Source organism: Podarcis tiliguerta (genome assembly GCF_965153285.1).
Source record: "Podarcis tiliguerta genome assembly, chromosome: 14".
Taxonomy (NCBI): domain Eukaryota; kingdom Metazoa; phylum Chordata; class Lepidosauria; order Squamata; family Lacertidae; genus Podarcis; species Podarcis tiliguerta.
Genome location: NC_139547.1, coordinates 51,843,475 through 51,858,811, shown reverse-complemented (window position 1 = coordinate 51,858,811; position 15,337 = coordinate 51,843,475). Strand labels below are relative to the sequence as shown.

The following is a 15,337-nucleotide window of genomic DNA, read 5'->3' as shown; positions in this document are numbered from 1 at the left end:
ACAGGGATTGGCTCTGTGAGCGGATTTCGGGATATAGCATCCTTTGGGCTCCACAAACAGAAGAACACACAGACGCTGCTGGCTCAGAGGCCAAGAGACCGAGGCAGCTCTAAAAGAAGATTCAAACACACACACACCCCGGGTGGTTTGATGTGGTGATGGGCATTTGGAGAGGTCCGTCCCAAAACAAACAGAGACGGCTAGAAACAGCGGCCCAGTTCCGAAAAATCATTTAACCACTACTGAAAAGCTCTCGCTCTCTCCCTCTAAAGAATATTCCAAGCTTGGCTACCTCCAGTTCCAGCGGTTTCCAACAACTGTATGCAGAAGAACATTACAACAGAGCCACTACTGAATTGAACCAACTTATAATTCCACTTCCAGGCTGGCCCTCCCCCCACCCCAGATGATACTGGGATATTATTATTATTATTTGTACCCTGCCCATCTGGCTGGATTTACCTAGCCACTCTGGGCGGCTTCCAACAAAGATTAAAAATACATAAAAATGTCACACTCAAAAACTTCCCTGAACAGAAGGGCACAGAGGCACCTTGCCCCAATACAGTGGTACCTCGGGTTACGTACGCTTCAGGTTATGTACGCTTCAGATTACAGACTCCGCTAACCCAGAAATAGTGCTTCAGGTTAAGAACTTTGCTTCAGGATGAGAACAGAAACCGTGCTCCAGCGGCGCGGAAGCAGCAGGAGGCCCCATTAGCTAAAGTGGTGCTTCAGGTTAAGAACAGTTTCAGGTTAAGAACGGACCTCCGGAACGAATTAATTACTTAACCCGAGGTTCCACTGTAGTTGCCCCTAACACCCAATATTTACAAACACACTGCGTTGAAATGTGGCGATTATTTCCTAGGTGTCATGGCTCAACCCTAAAATTCCGCATGGGCAAAATCAGCTTCTGTCTTTAAAAAACTACGGTTGGAATAAACCTATTCAAAATAAACGATTGCATACGTTTTGCAACCCCCCTGCCTGCCCACCAATGCTTTTGGTTGCAGAGTTTTTGGTTCCAACTCCCCTTTCTTGCACCCAAATGAAATGAGAGCTAGAATCGTGCCAACGGGCGCAGAACTTAATCAAGCTTCACTGGACAGTCATCCTCAAGCCCCCACTCCAGGACTGGGCTAGGCAACAAGTGTACCTCAGATTCCTGTAAGACAAGATCTGCATAATACTTGAGAAAGTATTTCACATTCCTGGGCGCGGACGTCACTTTCAAGGTGGCCGGCCACATTTCCCCACCCTGCTCTACGGCAGCTTTCCCCATGCTCCAAAAGTCTTGGGACTACAACTCCCATAAAGCCCTGCAAGTGTTGGCTGGAGCTGATGGGATCGTGGTCCCAAACATCTGGAAGGTGTCAGGTTAGGAAAGGCTGCTCTAAAGCTTCCCTAAACTGTATAAATAATGGTCAAAACAAGGATAAGAGCTGCTGTTAGGCAAAGAAATAACAATACAACATCTTCTATCTAAAAACGCAGCGTAAAACATGAGCAGGACTTCCTCCTCACTTGTTCTGTCTGAAAAGGTGGGCCATCCTCTTCCAAAACAGTTTTTAAACGTTCAGGCAGCCAGATCTATGCCAGATCCCTCTGTTGTTTACACCAGGGGTGGCAAACTTCCAAGAGACTGCGATCTACTCATAGAATTAAAAACTGGCAGTGATCTACTCCCGTTTTCTAGGGGTTCAGGTCAAAGTTGTTGAGCTTTTTAGGGAGGGAATAGCCCCGTTATATTGGGGTTCGTTAGGCATAAGTTGCTTAGCTTTTGGGGGGGCACAATATTTTTTCATTATTTTGGGGTCAAAGAGAAACAGCAACTCACCAACAGATTGCTGGGGGGAAAACAGCCTTGGTTTGTAAACTACGTCTTCCGTTCTCCAACAATGGAGGGCAGGGCCAGAAGGGGGCCAGCGATCGACCGTGATCGACCAAAAGCTCACAGGGATCGACCAGTAGATCACGATAGACCTGTTCGACATCCCTGGTCTACACCTACCTGGTCGAAGCTCACACCGTAATCACCTCGGGGCAGAAATCTGCCTTGATTTTTTAGAACAGCTAAGCCATGGCAAAGTGCGAAATGCACTCGCAGGGCGCACCTCTAAGAACATGGGGCATGATCCAAGCAGAAATAGGCTCTTTTATGCCCCACCAATACAGCAGGACATATTTAAGTCGATGCCTAGCTCTCCATCAAAGTCAGCGGTGCAAAAGCTAATGGCTGGAATATGTTGTGGGTTTGTTTTAACAGACACGCAGCATCTTAAAAGGAGGGGATTGAAATTTTGCTACTTGAGCTTCTGTTGTGTAGTTGTAGAAAACAGAACAGCAGAGGAACTTGTGATTAGGAAAAAGGTGTGTAAGAAACATCTCTGGTTTTGCACTGGTGGTTATGTGGTGAAAGTAGTTCCTCAGAGAAAGGGCCTTGCTGTTCTCTCTTACCCTGGGCATGCACAAAAACAAATGCACACACACATCCTGATAATGTTGTTTTAACCGCAAGAATGGAGCGTCCAAGTGGTTTGTGAGATCATCAAAACACAAGAGCTCAGAAGCCACAACGAGCCTTTGGCAATGACAAGAGCTCAGCCCTGCAAATTAGAAGATTGCATGAGTGACTTTGGTCTTTCAGATACTTGCTTTTTAATGTCAAAACCGTAAAGAATGGGAATACGAGGCTAGCTCTGGCTTGCGAAACTGGCCTTTGCATTGTTATCGCTGCTACTACCACTGCTGCTATTGCTGCAAATATCATACCCGTCCTCCCTAGGATTGCCCAGGATGGCAATGTCATCAATATGGTGGCCTGGGAGTAAGGAATGCCCTAAGATAAATCTGGCACAGGTGTGCCTCGTACCTGCACTGTCATATGCTTCCGTCATATGCTGAAGCCTCTTCACCATTTGACACCTGATGCATACACACACAAGACCTCCCCTAATCTTCTGTTTGCAAATTGTTCTAATTAATTTTAATGTTTGCACTTTTACTTCGCTGCAACCAGTCCCGGGGAGCTATTGTGAAGCGCAGGTTAGAAACCCAAGCAGCAGTTAACAATATCGTCTGCATCTTTTCGAATCCCTGCATAGAAAGCTTCTGCCAAGCTGCAGCAGTTCGAAAGCACACCAGTGCAAGCAGATAAATAGGTACCTGCTTCCTTTACAAGCAGCCTTCTGCAACCTGGTGCCCACCATGCTGGCTGGGGGCGGATGCAATTGGCGGTCCAAATTGCCTGGAGGTCACCAGTTTGGGTCAAGCAAGCGGATCGCCAAACCCCGCCCCCCCATTTTAAAGGAAATGTCCACACTGCATCAATCTACGGTCCAAGTTCAGGAGCACTGTGTGTGCTCTTTCCACACAAATCTACAAATGATATAAACAACTATAGAATTTGTCATAGACATCTGAAGGCAGCCTTCTATGTCTGGAAGCTTTTGTTGTTGCTTTCGCTCTGTTTTTGGTTCCAGAGCCATTGACAGTCAGGATCTTCTCGGTGTGATTGGTGGGAATGAGGGTTAATGGAAGTTGGGATTCTCAGAAACTCCTTGCTCGCTGCACGCTACAGAAACAGATCTCTTTTGAGAACTGACAGCGTCATCCTACCAGAAAGTGCATTTCTGGTTAATCATCTGTGTTTTCACTTCGCGACCTGCCTTCAAGCTGAGCTTGCTTAGCCCTGATCGCAATGACCCCTGCGAAACAGCCCCCCTATCCGTCACTGGGCGATGGTGCTTTAATTATTTTTCACAGTTGCGCTGTCTCATCTGCGAAGTGGACACAAATCCTGCAAACGACACAGCTGCGAAAGACGAGCCTATTCCTTGCCGGCGACATTCTGTCTGAAGCAGAGCATAAAGCCTAAACCCTCGTGGAAGCAACACAGGAGACCCGGCGAAGTTTCCAGCAAGCCATAAAAACCTCTCCTCTATCCAGAGGCACAACTCTTTCCAGGAGGGAAGGCCCCAAAATAATGGCATCCTCCTAATGGAGCCAATGTAAACTTTAAACATTAGAAGGCAGAGGAGAGGGACATACGAAGCACATTTCCTAAAGCTTTGCCACTTTTTGTGTGTACAAATAATTCAGACTTGTGGAGCAATTCTCAAATACAGCAGTACCTTGGTTTACAAACAGTCTGGTTTGCATACGTTTTGGATTACAAACATGTCAAATCCGGAAGTGCATGCCCTGGTTTGCAAACTTATTTTGGATTGCAATCCATTTTTTTGGATTACGAACAATTATTTTTTTTTTAGGTCCCATTGGCAAAAGCGCACCTTGAGTTAGATCCTGTTTTGGTTTACAAATGGACCTCCGGAATGGATTATGGTTGTAAACCAAGGTACCCCTGTACTTCTGCAGACTCTGAATCCTATTTGAAACAGAAATGGCCGGCTTGCAACATCTCACACGTGCGCATACGATTCAGGACGTATATCGAGTAGCAATAAAAGCGTAGGGTTTGGGGACTGGAACATGGGAAACTGCCTTATACTGAAGCATACTATTGTTCCATGTAGCTCAGTACTGTCTACACGGGCTGGCAGCTGCTCTCCAAGATTTCAGGCAGGAGTCTCCCTCAGCCTTCTGCTTGCAACGGAGAAGCTCTGCCATTGAGCTGCAAGCTCTTCCCCTTAACGATATTAAATATTTTCATATTCAATATTTAGCCGGAGGAATTAAGATTGTGCCAGAAGTATGGAACTTGCCAGTTTGCAAACCGGGCCAAATATTCTCAGGGAGACACAGCCAGCGGGTGCCAGTACAAAACAAGCATCATCCATGGGGATACAATTGCCCGACTCGGGTTCAAATCCCTCCTTCGTCACGGGGGCATAAAACGGCTCGGGTGACACAGAGCCTGAACGGCAGTCCTTGCAAATGGAAAGATGCCACCGGCCGTTATGCGATGATGTAGTCTTCGCCTACCTCTCTCTCAGCTTCGACTCCCAAGCTGTGCAAAAGAAGCAACCACTTATGTCACAGAGCTGCAGTGAATTCTGCATAATGCTCGTATTTTCAGGTGGCCTCAGTGGCGCAGAGTGCCTTCCATCACTTGGGCTGGTGGCCGAGCTGCGCCCCAATCTGGACAGGGATAGCCTAACTTCTCTGCTCTGCTCACCTCGAGGTTAGATTACTGCAATGCGTCTGGGGCTGCCTCTGGAGTCGGTTCGGAAACTTCAGCCGGTGCAGAATTTGGCAGCCAGGCTGCTCATCAGGACAAGGCAGTTTGAACATGTGACACCTGACTGCACTGGCCGCCAATTCATTTTCAGGTCCAGTTCAAAGTGTTGGTTTGGGCCTATAAAGCCCTAAATGGCTCAGGGACGCAATAACTCTGGGACCATCTCCATATAAACCAAGCATAGGCAAAAACCGGCCCTCCAGATGCTTGGGACTACAATTCCCATCATCCCTAGCTAACAGGGCCAGTGGTCAGGGATGATGGGAACTGTAGTCCCAAACATCTGGAGGGCCGGAGTCTGCCTATGCCTGATATAAACCATCCCAACTCTGCATTAATCTTCAGAGGCCCTTCCTCTGTGTGCTACTTCCATGAGAGGTCTGGAGGGCGGCAACACAAGAACGGGGCCTTTTCTGCAGTGGCTCCCCACTCGCAGAATGCTCTCTCTATGGAGGCTCGTCTGGCACCTTCCTTAGACCCCTTTAGGCGCCAGGCAAAAATATTCTTCTTCAACCAAGCCTATGGCCGATTAACATCTTATATCCCTTTTAAATGTGTTTGTGGGAGGGTGAGCTATTAGTTTATTGTTGTTCTTGCTTTTATCATGTATTATGTGTTTTCCTATTGTATTTTTATGTTGTGAACCGCCCCCCCCCCCCCCGAGATCTGCAGATGAAGGGTGGCAGACAAATTTAATAAATGCTACTAGTTGTTTAGTCGTTTAGTTGTGTCCGACTCTTCGTGACCCCCTGGACCAGAGCACGCCAGGCACTCCTGTCTTCCACTGCCTCCCGCAGTTTGGTCAGACTCATGCTGGTAGCTTCGAGAACACTGTCCCACCATCTCGTCCTCCGTCGTCCCCTTCTCCTTGTGCCCTCCATCTTTCCCAACATCAGGGTCTTTTCAAGGGAGTCTTCTCTTCTCATGAGGTGGCCAAAGTCTTAGAGCCTCAGCTTCAGGATCTGTCCTTCCAGTGAGCACTCAGGGCTGATTTCCTTAAGAATGGAGAGGTTTTATCTTCTTGCCGTCCATGGGACTCTCAAGAGTCTCCTCCAGCACCAGAATTCAAAAGCATCAATTCTTCGGCGATCAGCCTTCTTTATGATCCAGCTCTCACTTCCATACATCACTACTGGGAAAACCATAGCTTTAACTATACGGACCTTTGTCGGGAAGGTGATGTCTCTGCTTTTTAAAGTACAGCTACTCATAAAGAGCATTAAGAATTGGTTCTGCTGTTGCTTGATGCAATGGCATTCAGGAGCACAGGAAGAGGCTTGCAGGATCAGGTCCCGAACTCACCCAGCAAGGCACCCTGTGTCCCACTGGGACCAACCAGATCTCTCTGGGAAGCTTACGAGAAAGGCGGGCGTTGCAGCCGAGAGAACTCTCCCTCCTCCTTCTCCTGGCAAAAATCCTTGAAAGCGTTGTTGTGAGTGGCATCTGGAAACAAAAGCCACACACACGAAGGCACATGACGAACCTAAAAAGTGACGGAGTTGAATTCCCACGCTGCTTTCTCTCCCACCCCCCTTCCTTCCAGCGTTGGATGCAACAGGTACGTACAAATTTACTCTGCATCACCAGAGCTCCTCGCAAGTAAGAGGTGAGCAAACTTCATCTGAGGCTGAGGGAACATAAAGGCTGCAAAGAAACATTTCTGCAGTCGAGGCCTAAATGCTCGTATGCCCTAAAGAACACAGGAAAAACTGGAAATGTTTACTTCGCAGGAACTGGAGGGCAAATTCCATTCAGGAAAAAAGGAGGGGGGGGAGAGTTGCATCATCTGTTTTACAACTCAGAAAGGGAGGGGCGTGCCGTTTATTTACTGTGATCATAAACAGTGGCTGAGAAGACATTTTATTGTTCAGGGTTCCCTGCAGCATGCAAGCCAGTGTACATTAAGACCCCCTCTCCTTTAAGCGCTTGGGAGGAGAAAGGATTTCTCTCTCCCCCCCCCCAACCAAAACAAAACACCAACCACGAGTGAGAGGCTGGCTGTCTCTTTCCGCTCTCCGTTCATTTGGCAATGACAACTGCAATTCGGTAAACGAAATAACAAGGTACACAGGAGCTTATGGGAAAAGCACAAGAATGCCCCCAGCTCCCCGAGAAAAGGAATCGGAGGGGAAAGGGAAAGAGAAAGCAGCTTGTTTTACAAGCAGAAATTAATTATACTGACATAGTCCAAGGGTATCGCCTTCGAAAAAGGAAAACATTTCAAAGCCCAAGTGCCTCAGAGGAAGCAAGCGGCTTGGGATTTATAACGAAATTACTAAACACAAGGAAAACAGCCGGCAGAAACAGCAACTTATTAAAAAAAAAAAACAACGGATCTGCTAGATACGAGGCTGGTGAGCAAGAGTCGTGCCCTTGGGTCTGCGGGGAGGAAGAGAAATTGCATTATCCCCCACCCCCAGAATGGAGAATGTCAAGTTTTAAGGCACCTTATAATAATGGCACATCTAAGCAATGCTGTGCATGTGGGGAGATGTTCTAAAGTGGCATTTTGACAGATGGACACTTCATGCCACTATGCCAGGGGTTTTCCTAAGAAAACGACAACAACCCTCTCTGCTGTCAAGGAACCCCTTTCTGCATCAAACAACAGAATCAGTGCTTGTCTTCCAGTCCACAACAGTAGCAAACACAGACAAGAGGAAAGATTCTGGGGCAAGTCCCTGGGCACACGCTGGGCTCAAAGGAAGCACGTGCCAAACATTTTGGGTCTTGTCACTGCCCTGAATGAACCGGGGCGCACAACTTAGCTGTGATTCCTGCACTGATGATTCTTGGGGTCTCTTCTAAAAGTCTAAGATTGTACAGTGCCCACACCATGCCGCCTTCCTCCAAACGCAACGCAATACAATTTCCCCATTTAATCCGGATTTTTACCATTACTGCAAAAAAAAAAAAAGTCCCGGATGTTTTTTAAAGCATGCATGCAAAAACTGTAAACATAGGTTGAATGGGGCGAGGGAAGAGAGGAAAACGTCGTGTCTACACTATGGAAAAACGTACAGGGAGGAGCAGAATGAAGGCCACAATCCAGCGCCACGCGGGAGCACCCTACTTTCAAGGAACTCCAGAGGTTTCCTGACCTACAGTTTGGAAACCACTGCAATGGGCCTGCCCCTATTGGGGTGGAACGCGACACTGATGCGCAACGCAATCCAAGAGCATATCATGACTGCGCAGGACGAAGTTGAGAAGGCACTTGCTTGCCCCCTGGTCACTAGCGGAGGATTCCCTATCAACAACTGGGTTCCTGGATCATCTTGCTGCAGCGAATGAAGAGGCAGCTTCTCTTCTAACCCCCAACCTCCACCCAAAGCCTTTTCCCAGCTCTTGCAGGACCAGGTGGGAGTCCTAGGCCATGATTTGGGTACCCTACTGGAAAACCAACCAACCAACAAGAGACTGTGATTTTGTATGGATGAAGTCTGCTTTATCTCGGCAGGATCCGAGAAAGAGGCACATATTCACGCGCATAACTCGTCCGTTCTTTGTGGACCAAGGTGCTTCCCATCTCCATTGGCAAAGTTTGCCCCTGGGGCAGGCCCACAGCTGTCGCTCTGCTTTTTCCATCAGTGGAATCTTATCCTCACCCCCCAGAAAGCCAATATCCCTCAGGAATCTCTCTCTCTCCCCCCCATGGCGCAGGGAAACCCAGCCCAACTCAGGAGTATTGTCATTTACAGTTTAAGGAGCTAACCAACTGTGCTCTTCAGTCCAAGAAACAACTGGCTTCTCTATCTTGCCCCGCTGCTCCCCAAGGCCTCCTTTTCCTACTTCAACTTTCCTCCAGGTCCTTCTCACCCCAAATGTCTCAGCTGCGTTTGCAAGCCATGGTTTACAGAACACAGAAACGGTGCGCTGAGCAAACACTGTGCAGCCGCCTACCCCTCTCCTCCTAAGCACGCAGCCGGGATGGTTTCTGGGGAGATTAGTTTCGCTTTCAAAGAATGCCGGCTGAATCCCATCTTGGATGCTAGTCGGTTAAACAAGCCGGGTACATAATCCCCTGGTTTGAAGTTGGCACGTTTTAAACTCACCGGAGTTCACTGTCGGCCAGCATTGGTAGGACACTATATTCGCTGCAAATGGCACTAATCTCAGCAAAAGCCCATCGTGCCAGCCAATTTGGGAGGACGGGAAATGCACAAGCCCAACATTTCGCTTGCCCTTCCTGTAGCTCGTCCGTGCAATGCTAAACCATGGTTTACCGTTACGTGCGAATGCAACCACTGCGTTCACCACAGATTGCCTGGAGCAGGTCTTGGAAAAGAAGTCATCTCCTGCTTCGATGGCAGAATCCTTCCCTTTTGCATGTCCATATGGTCTCTGGGCTTCATTAGATAAAAACCAACATTTCCACCAGCTAGCTCACAAAGCTCTGGCTTGTCTCACTGTCTCGCAGCACAAACAACTCTTTTTGTGGGTTTGTTTGAAATTATTCTGTTAGCTCTGAAATTTATCGCAGATGTAAGTTTGGGTCCCTCTAATCAGCGATGACCAAACTTGGCCCTCCAGCTGTTTTGGGACTACAACTCCCATCATCCCTAGCTAACAGGACCAGTGGTCAGGGATGATGGGAACTGTAGTCCCAAAACAGCCGGAGGGCCAAGTTTGGCCATCACTGCAACTCATCTCTCAATTGCAGAAACGGTCAGAGATGCAAGGGCGTCGCTATTCAAGATGGTGCCCCACAGCCATCATGAGCTGCGTAGGCCTTACAACTCCAACAATGATTTATGGGCACAGCAGGCAAGGGCAGTGTTCCCCATTTCCTTGGGGCAACAAGGGAGGCTGCCTACTCCCATAACAGCCTCTTAATTACCCCGTGTGGGTCGGAGAGATGGTATTGTCGGCCATCTTCCAATGCGCCCCCTAGTGGAAAAATAATAAGAAAGGACTGGATAGTACTGTGAACATCATAAGGTTAGATTTGTGGACATTAAAACAGCAGTAAGAAGCAAGAAGTTGATTGGATCCCTTCGGAACTTGAAATATGGGTACCCCCAACAAAAAATTAAAATTCGGCTGTGTAATTTGGAATTTATGTAATTTGGTTTGATTTGATGTGATTGGTCGGTTAATAAAAAATTATTCTTAAAAAAAAAAAATACAACTCCGACAATGAGTTAAGGGCACCGAAATGAACATCTGCGCCAAATTTCAGCTTTAACCGAGGCGTTTCAAATGAAAATAACTTTCTCTTCGAGGGGAACCCCATTTTCACACATCTGCTTCAGGGCCCACTGTCTTGCTCAGACAGGGAGCTCAACAGACACCTGCCTCCTCAAAATCCCCAATTTGACCCCGGGGCGTCCTGCCTGCTCCCCCCCCCCCCACCAGGAGGCAGGCTCTGTCTCTGTCTCTCTCACACCATCCCAGGAGGAATCACCTTTAAGATGAGGGACCTGGGCCTTGCAAGTCTGCTGCAGCCCCAGAGCAATTTCAAAAGAAAAGAAATTAATAAGAGAACAAACAAGGCGGATTCAGGGATCGATAGGGATGATTCCGTCCTCCAGGGCTCCATCTTCCAACGCTTTTCCTGTTCTCTGTATTTATCCACTCGTAATCGTTTTTCTTTTTACTGCTGATGGGCCATCGCCAACCCAGATTATTTCCTATTTGTCTCAACCAACACCCTACCTCAGAACCTGCTCAAACTCAGTCCCAGAGCATGGAGCAAGACAAGAGGGCTCTGAGGCACGTGCAGAGCTCATTTCCTCCACCACGGAGCAACTGCAGAGAGCCAGGTTTCCACGCAGACAGGCAGGCCTCCATCCCATCGCCAACTTAGTGCCATTCGCAGATCCTACTTGCCCATCTAAGGGCCGGGGGGGGGGGCAAGGAAACCCATTTCTCAGCTGGCACAATTCAGCTCTGGGACCTATTTTATTCTATTAATTATCAGATGACCGCAAGGGGAAATTCGCCTGAGACCAGAACGCTCCGAGTTTTGCTCACCAACTCATTCCTAGGATGGGGAATCCTGCCCCCAAAATTCTCCCTCTCTGTCCTACGGCCGTCTTTCCCCCCACCCTGCTCGAAAGGAGAAACCCACACCTATGTGCCTGGGTTCCCCCTTCTCAGAGAAAGACCCCCTTTCCCCAAACCCCTAAGTCTTCCCTCCACACCTTAAACCACATATGGGGTTCCCCCTTTTCAAGGCAGAAACCCACACTCGACTCTCTTTCGTCCCCCCAGTTTTCCAAGCCCAACAACTTTCCTTTAGAGTAGGTGTGGGTTTTCCGTGCCAAAAGACACACAAACGCAGAAATAGTTCGGGCTTCCCCTTCAGAAGGGGCACCTCAAGACCTGCCAAACCCACCCCAGAGGGGGCTCCCCTTGACCACGGCTCGCAAACCCACCCTCCTACGTCGACCCCCTCCAGGGCTTCCCCCTCCAAGTAGGTTTCCCAAGACCCCCAAACCACGCTTTTAAAAGTCCGTATATTTTCGGACTTTCTTGATTTGAGATTATTTACATCCTGCCTTTCAGGATACAAATTATTCCAAGGCTGCTTGCCATTAATGAGATTATTTTGGGGGGGGGGGCCGCACAGAAGGCCTGTCTGACCACCTACATGTATGTAATTTCCCCCCCAAGTTGGGGGATGCCCTTCTGTTCCCCTGCCCCCGTTCCCAAGACCTGTAAAACCCACGTGTGGCTCCACCTGACAAGAGTCATGGGGTTTCACTCCCACAGAGGGGTTCCCCCCCCAAACTAACACCCTTTTCTTAATACCCAAACCCACGTGCGAAAGTTTCCTTCCTCCTGTTCCTCGCCCCCTTCACAAGACCGATTCAAACCACATGCAAGCGCTCCTTGTCAAACACACACACAGCGGCCGAGTTCTATTTTAACGTAGATTTCTTTTTCTTTTTTAATGCCTCTCCTTCGTTGGCCACCTTGGACAGACTTGGCCCAGCAAGGCAGCCTGTAAATATTTTCAAAAATAAAAATACACCCGCCCGCAGGATAACTTTCAGGCTGGGGATCCCTTTCTGAAGACCTGTGAGACCGACACATGCAAACTTGCAATAATAATAATTTTATTATTATGTACTCTCAACGTGGGGCTTGGCTTCCTTCTCCCCCCCCCCCCCACATGAAAGGTAGTCTACCCCCACACCGTGATGGGGGCCCAATGCAACCCTGTGGGTTTCCCCTCCAGATTAAGGTTACCAGATTTTCCCCCCCAATGAATCCAGGGACACTTTCCAACTTCTGCTGATGGGGATGGATTTTGTCAGGTGACTGAGGTGTAAATCCAGGGACTGTCCCTGGGAAACTGGGATGCCTGGTAACCTTACTTCAGGTAGGGTGGGCTTTCAAAAGACTAACCCCGCTCCCTCAAAATTGGGGTCCTCCAATTCTAGTCCCCAAAACCCATTTATGAATACACAATACACATAAATACACATAAGCGTCCCATCTTCTTCCCTCAACTTTCTTCCTGAAGACCCATTAGCCCACACACACACGGGTTTTCCCTGCCAATAGACACAAGGGACACCTGTGGGTCTCGCCCTCAGGACTGGCACCCCCTTTGCGCATAAGCTTTTCCCCCCTTACCCTCAGGGGGTCCCCTTCCTTCACCCTCCCACACCTCTCTTCCCAAGACCCGTTCATCTGCATGCGCGGTTTCCCCTGCCTAGGTGTATATGGTGTTTATGTTGGGGGTGTTAACCCCCGTGGGTTAACATCCAACCACCACAAATTCTCAACACACCTCATATGTGGGTTGCATTAATGCTCACCCATACAACCCAGCCTACACATGGATCTCCCATACCCCCATGGCCCAGTCTACATGGAGGTCTTCCATGCCCCCATCCCCACAACCAGCCTATACACGTGTGTGTGCCTGCACACATCCATCCCCACAACCCAGCTTATACACCTCTCCCTAATCCCCTTCCCCACGAACCAGCGTATGCATGTGCTTCCCTAACCTAGATCCCCACGACCCAGTCTGCACCCGCGTTTCCTTAAGCCCCACCCTCACGACCCAACTTGCCCGCGTGTCTCCTTAACCCCCACCCACCCCGCAGCTTGCACGCCTGTCCTCCAACCCCAAATCCCCACACGCCTGCCCGCGTGTCGCCCATTCCCACGACTCACTGCGGGGGCAGCTGCAGGGCCGGGCCTCCCCTCCTCTGGAAGGCGCCGTCGACGAAGACGCCGTTCTTGCCCAGGCAGCGCAGGTAGAAGTGGGGCGCGCGGAAGGCGAGCTCGAGGTGGCGGCGCGAGATGAAGCTGGAGCGGCCCATGTTCACGTCCACGGCGCCCTGCGACGAGTTGCGCCCGATGGTCACCGTCGCCTGGCGCATCACGAACTCCACGTCGCGGCCCTGCAGGCGCGCCAGGGCCGACGGCACGGCCAGGGGCAGCGCGGGCGGGATCGGGGCCGGCCCCGGGCCCTGGGGAGGCGAGGCGGCGGGCGCCCCGGGAGGCAGCGGCGGCGAGGGCGCGGCGCGCTGCAGCGCCAGCAAGGCCCTCGCGCCGGGCCCGTCCTCGCCCGCGGCTGCAGCCATCTTCGCGGCGGCGGCGGCCCAGGCAGGCAGGCAGGGGCGGCCGCCGACTACGCACCGCCGGCCTCCGGGGCGGGGCCGCGGGAGGGGAGGCGGGGAGAGAGGCCCGGGCTGCCCAGGCGGCGCGCTCGCAGGCCGCGATGGGGAGACGGGGCGCACGGGGTCCGGGGCGCCTCTCTCCTCCGCAATCCCCTCCCTCCCCGACTGCCTCCTCCTCCTCCAAAGACCTGGCAACGGGGTGAAAACACACCCACACGCAGCGCCCGGGGGTGGGGGAGCTGCCAAAATAAAGGGGGGCGCACGGGTTCGGGTGTGTGCGCTCCCCAAAGGCAGGGCAGTGCGTAAAGGCGCACGCTCCGGTGGCCCGCGGTGGGAACGGGGGCGCAAGGCTTCGGGGAGCAAGGGCCACTTTGTGCTCGGTCTAGCTCTGCCCCACAAGTCTCCTTCCTCTCCCGACCCCAAGGCAACGCTGGGGGGGGGGGGGCGGGGGACGCACAGGCGCTCGCTCTGCGCCCTTGGGTGGGGGAGCAGCCGCCGGGCCAAAGGGGCGCGCAAGGGTTGGCGTGGACGTGTCGTCGATTTCTTCCTCCCAGCGCCCCGAGCCAAAGGCAGGGCGACTCTCGCGGAGGGGCTCGCTGTCATGCCCCTGGGGTGGGTGAAGGGGGTTACAGAGTTTGGGTGAAGGTGCCCTTTTTGCAGGGTGCCTCCCCGCTGTTATTTCTCCCTTTCCCAAAGGCGTGGCGACGCGGGTGAAAACACACCGGGGCGCTCGCTTAATGCCCCCGGTTGTGGGTGCTTTTGCAAGGGGAAAGGGGTGCCACGTTGGGGTGCCAGTGCCCCTTCCGCAGAGCGCCTCCTTCCCCGCGCCACGCTCTCCCTTCCGCTTCCTCCTTCCCCTCTGCAAAGGGACGGCGACCTGGGAAGGAAAGGCGCATAAGCGCCCTCGTGCAAAGGGCGGAAACCGGACGGGGCAGCGCCGCCAACCGCGTGGCACGGAAAGCAAACAAAAACAAAAGTGCGCGCGCAAACATGTGCGCGCGCCCTCCCCTTCTCCCTTTGCAGTTCCGTCTCTCGGCCGGGGAGGAGCCGTGCAAAAAATAAAATAAAAAGTGCGTGGGTGCTCGTCCAACGTTAGGAGACGGGGCGTGTCGGCGCGTGAGAAACGGGTTTGCATGGGAGCGAAGAAGGCTCCGGGGGGGGGGGTAGAGCACGTGCTCGCCCTTCGCTCTCCATTGCGGGCAGCTGTTGGGGGGTTTTTTATTTCAAAAGGCAATGGGGTGGGGGAACAAGGCGAGGGCGGTACTGCACAACCCTCTTGCAAGGGAGGGTTGCGGCCGCGGAAGACGAGCACGGCGGGGCTGGCAGCTCTGAGCCCCGGGTGCGAAGCCATCCAGCCCCCGGGGGGCAGAGAGGCACCGCGGAGATGACAGTCATAAGGAAGAAGGAAGAGTTCAGATGGTACCTGGTTGTGCATCCGCCTGACACGAAAACGCCCCCCCCCCCCCCGCTGCACTATGCATTTAAGAAGCTACGGTGCCGTTTTAACTGTCATGGCTTCTCCGGGAACCGTAGTTTGCAGAGGGTGCCT

At 51.5% G+C, this 15,337-nt stretch overlaps 1 protein-coding gene across 2 annotated transcripts in view; it reads right to left on the bottom strand.

Annotated features, from left to right (window-relative positions):
• Positions 1-13,813, bottom strand: part of FOXK1 (forkhead box K1) — an 82,763-nt gene extending 68,950 nt beyond the window's left edge. Inside the window, exon 1 of one of the 2 annotated variants that reach the window (XM_083413469.1) lies at positions 13,340-13,813. In XM_083413469.1, the coding sequence (XP_083269595.1) occupies positions 13,340-13,752 (413 nt within the window). In that variant the 5' untranslated portion in view covers positions 13,753-13,813. The remainder of the gene's footprint in view (positions 1-13,339) is intronic. The other variant, XM_083413470.1, reaches the window with a different exon arrangement.
• Positions 13,814-15,337: the final 1,524 nt, after the last annotated feature.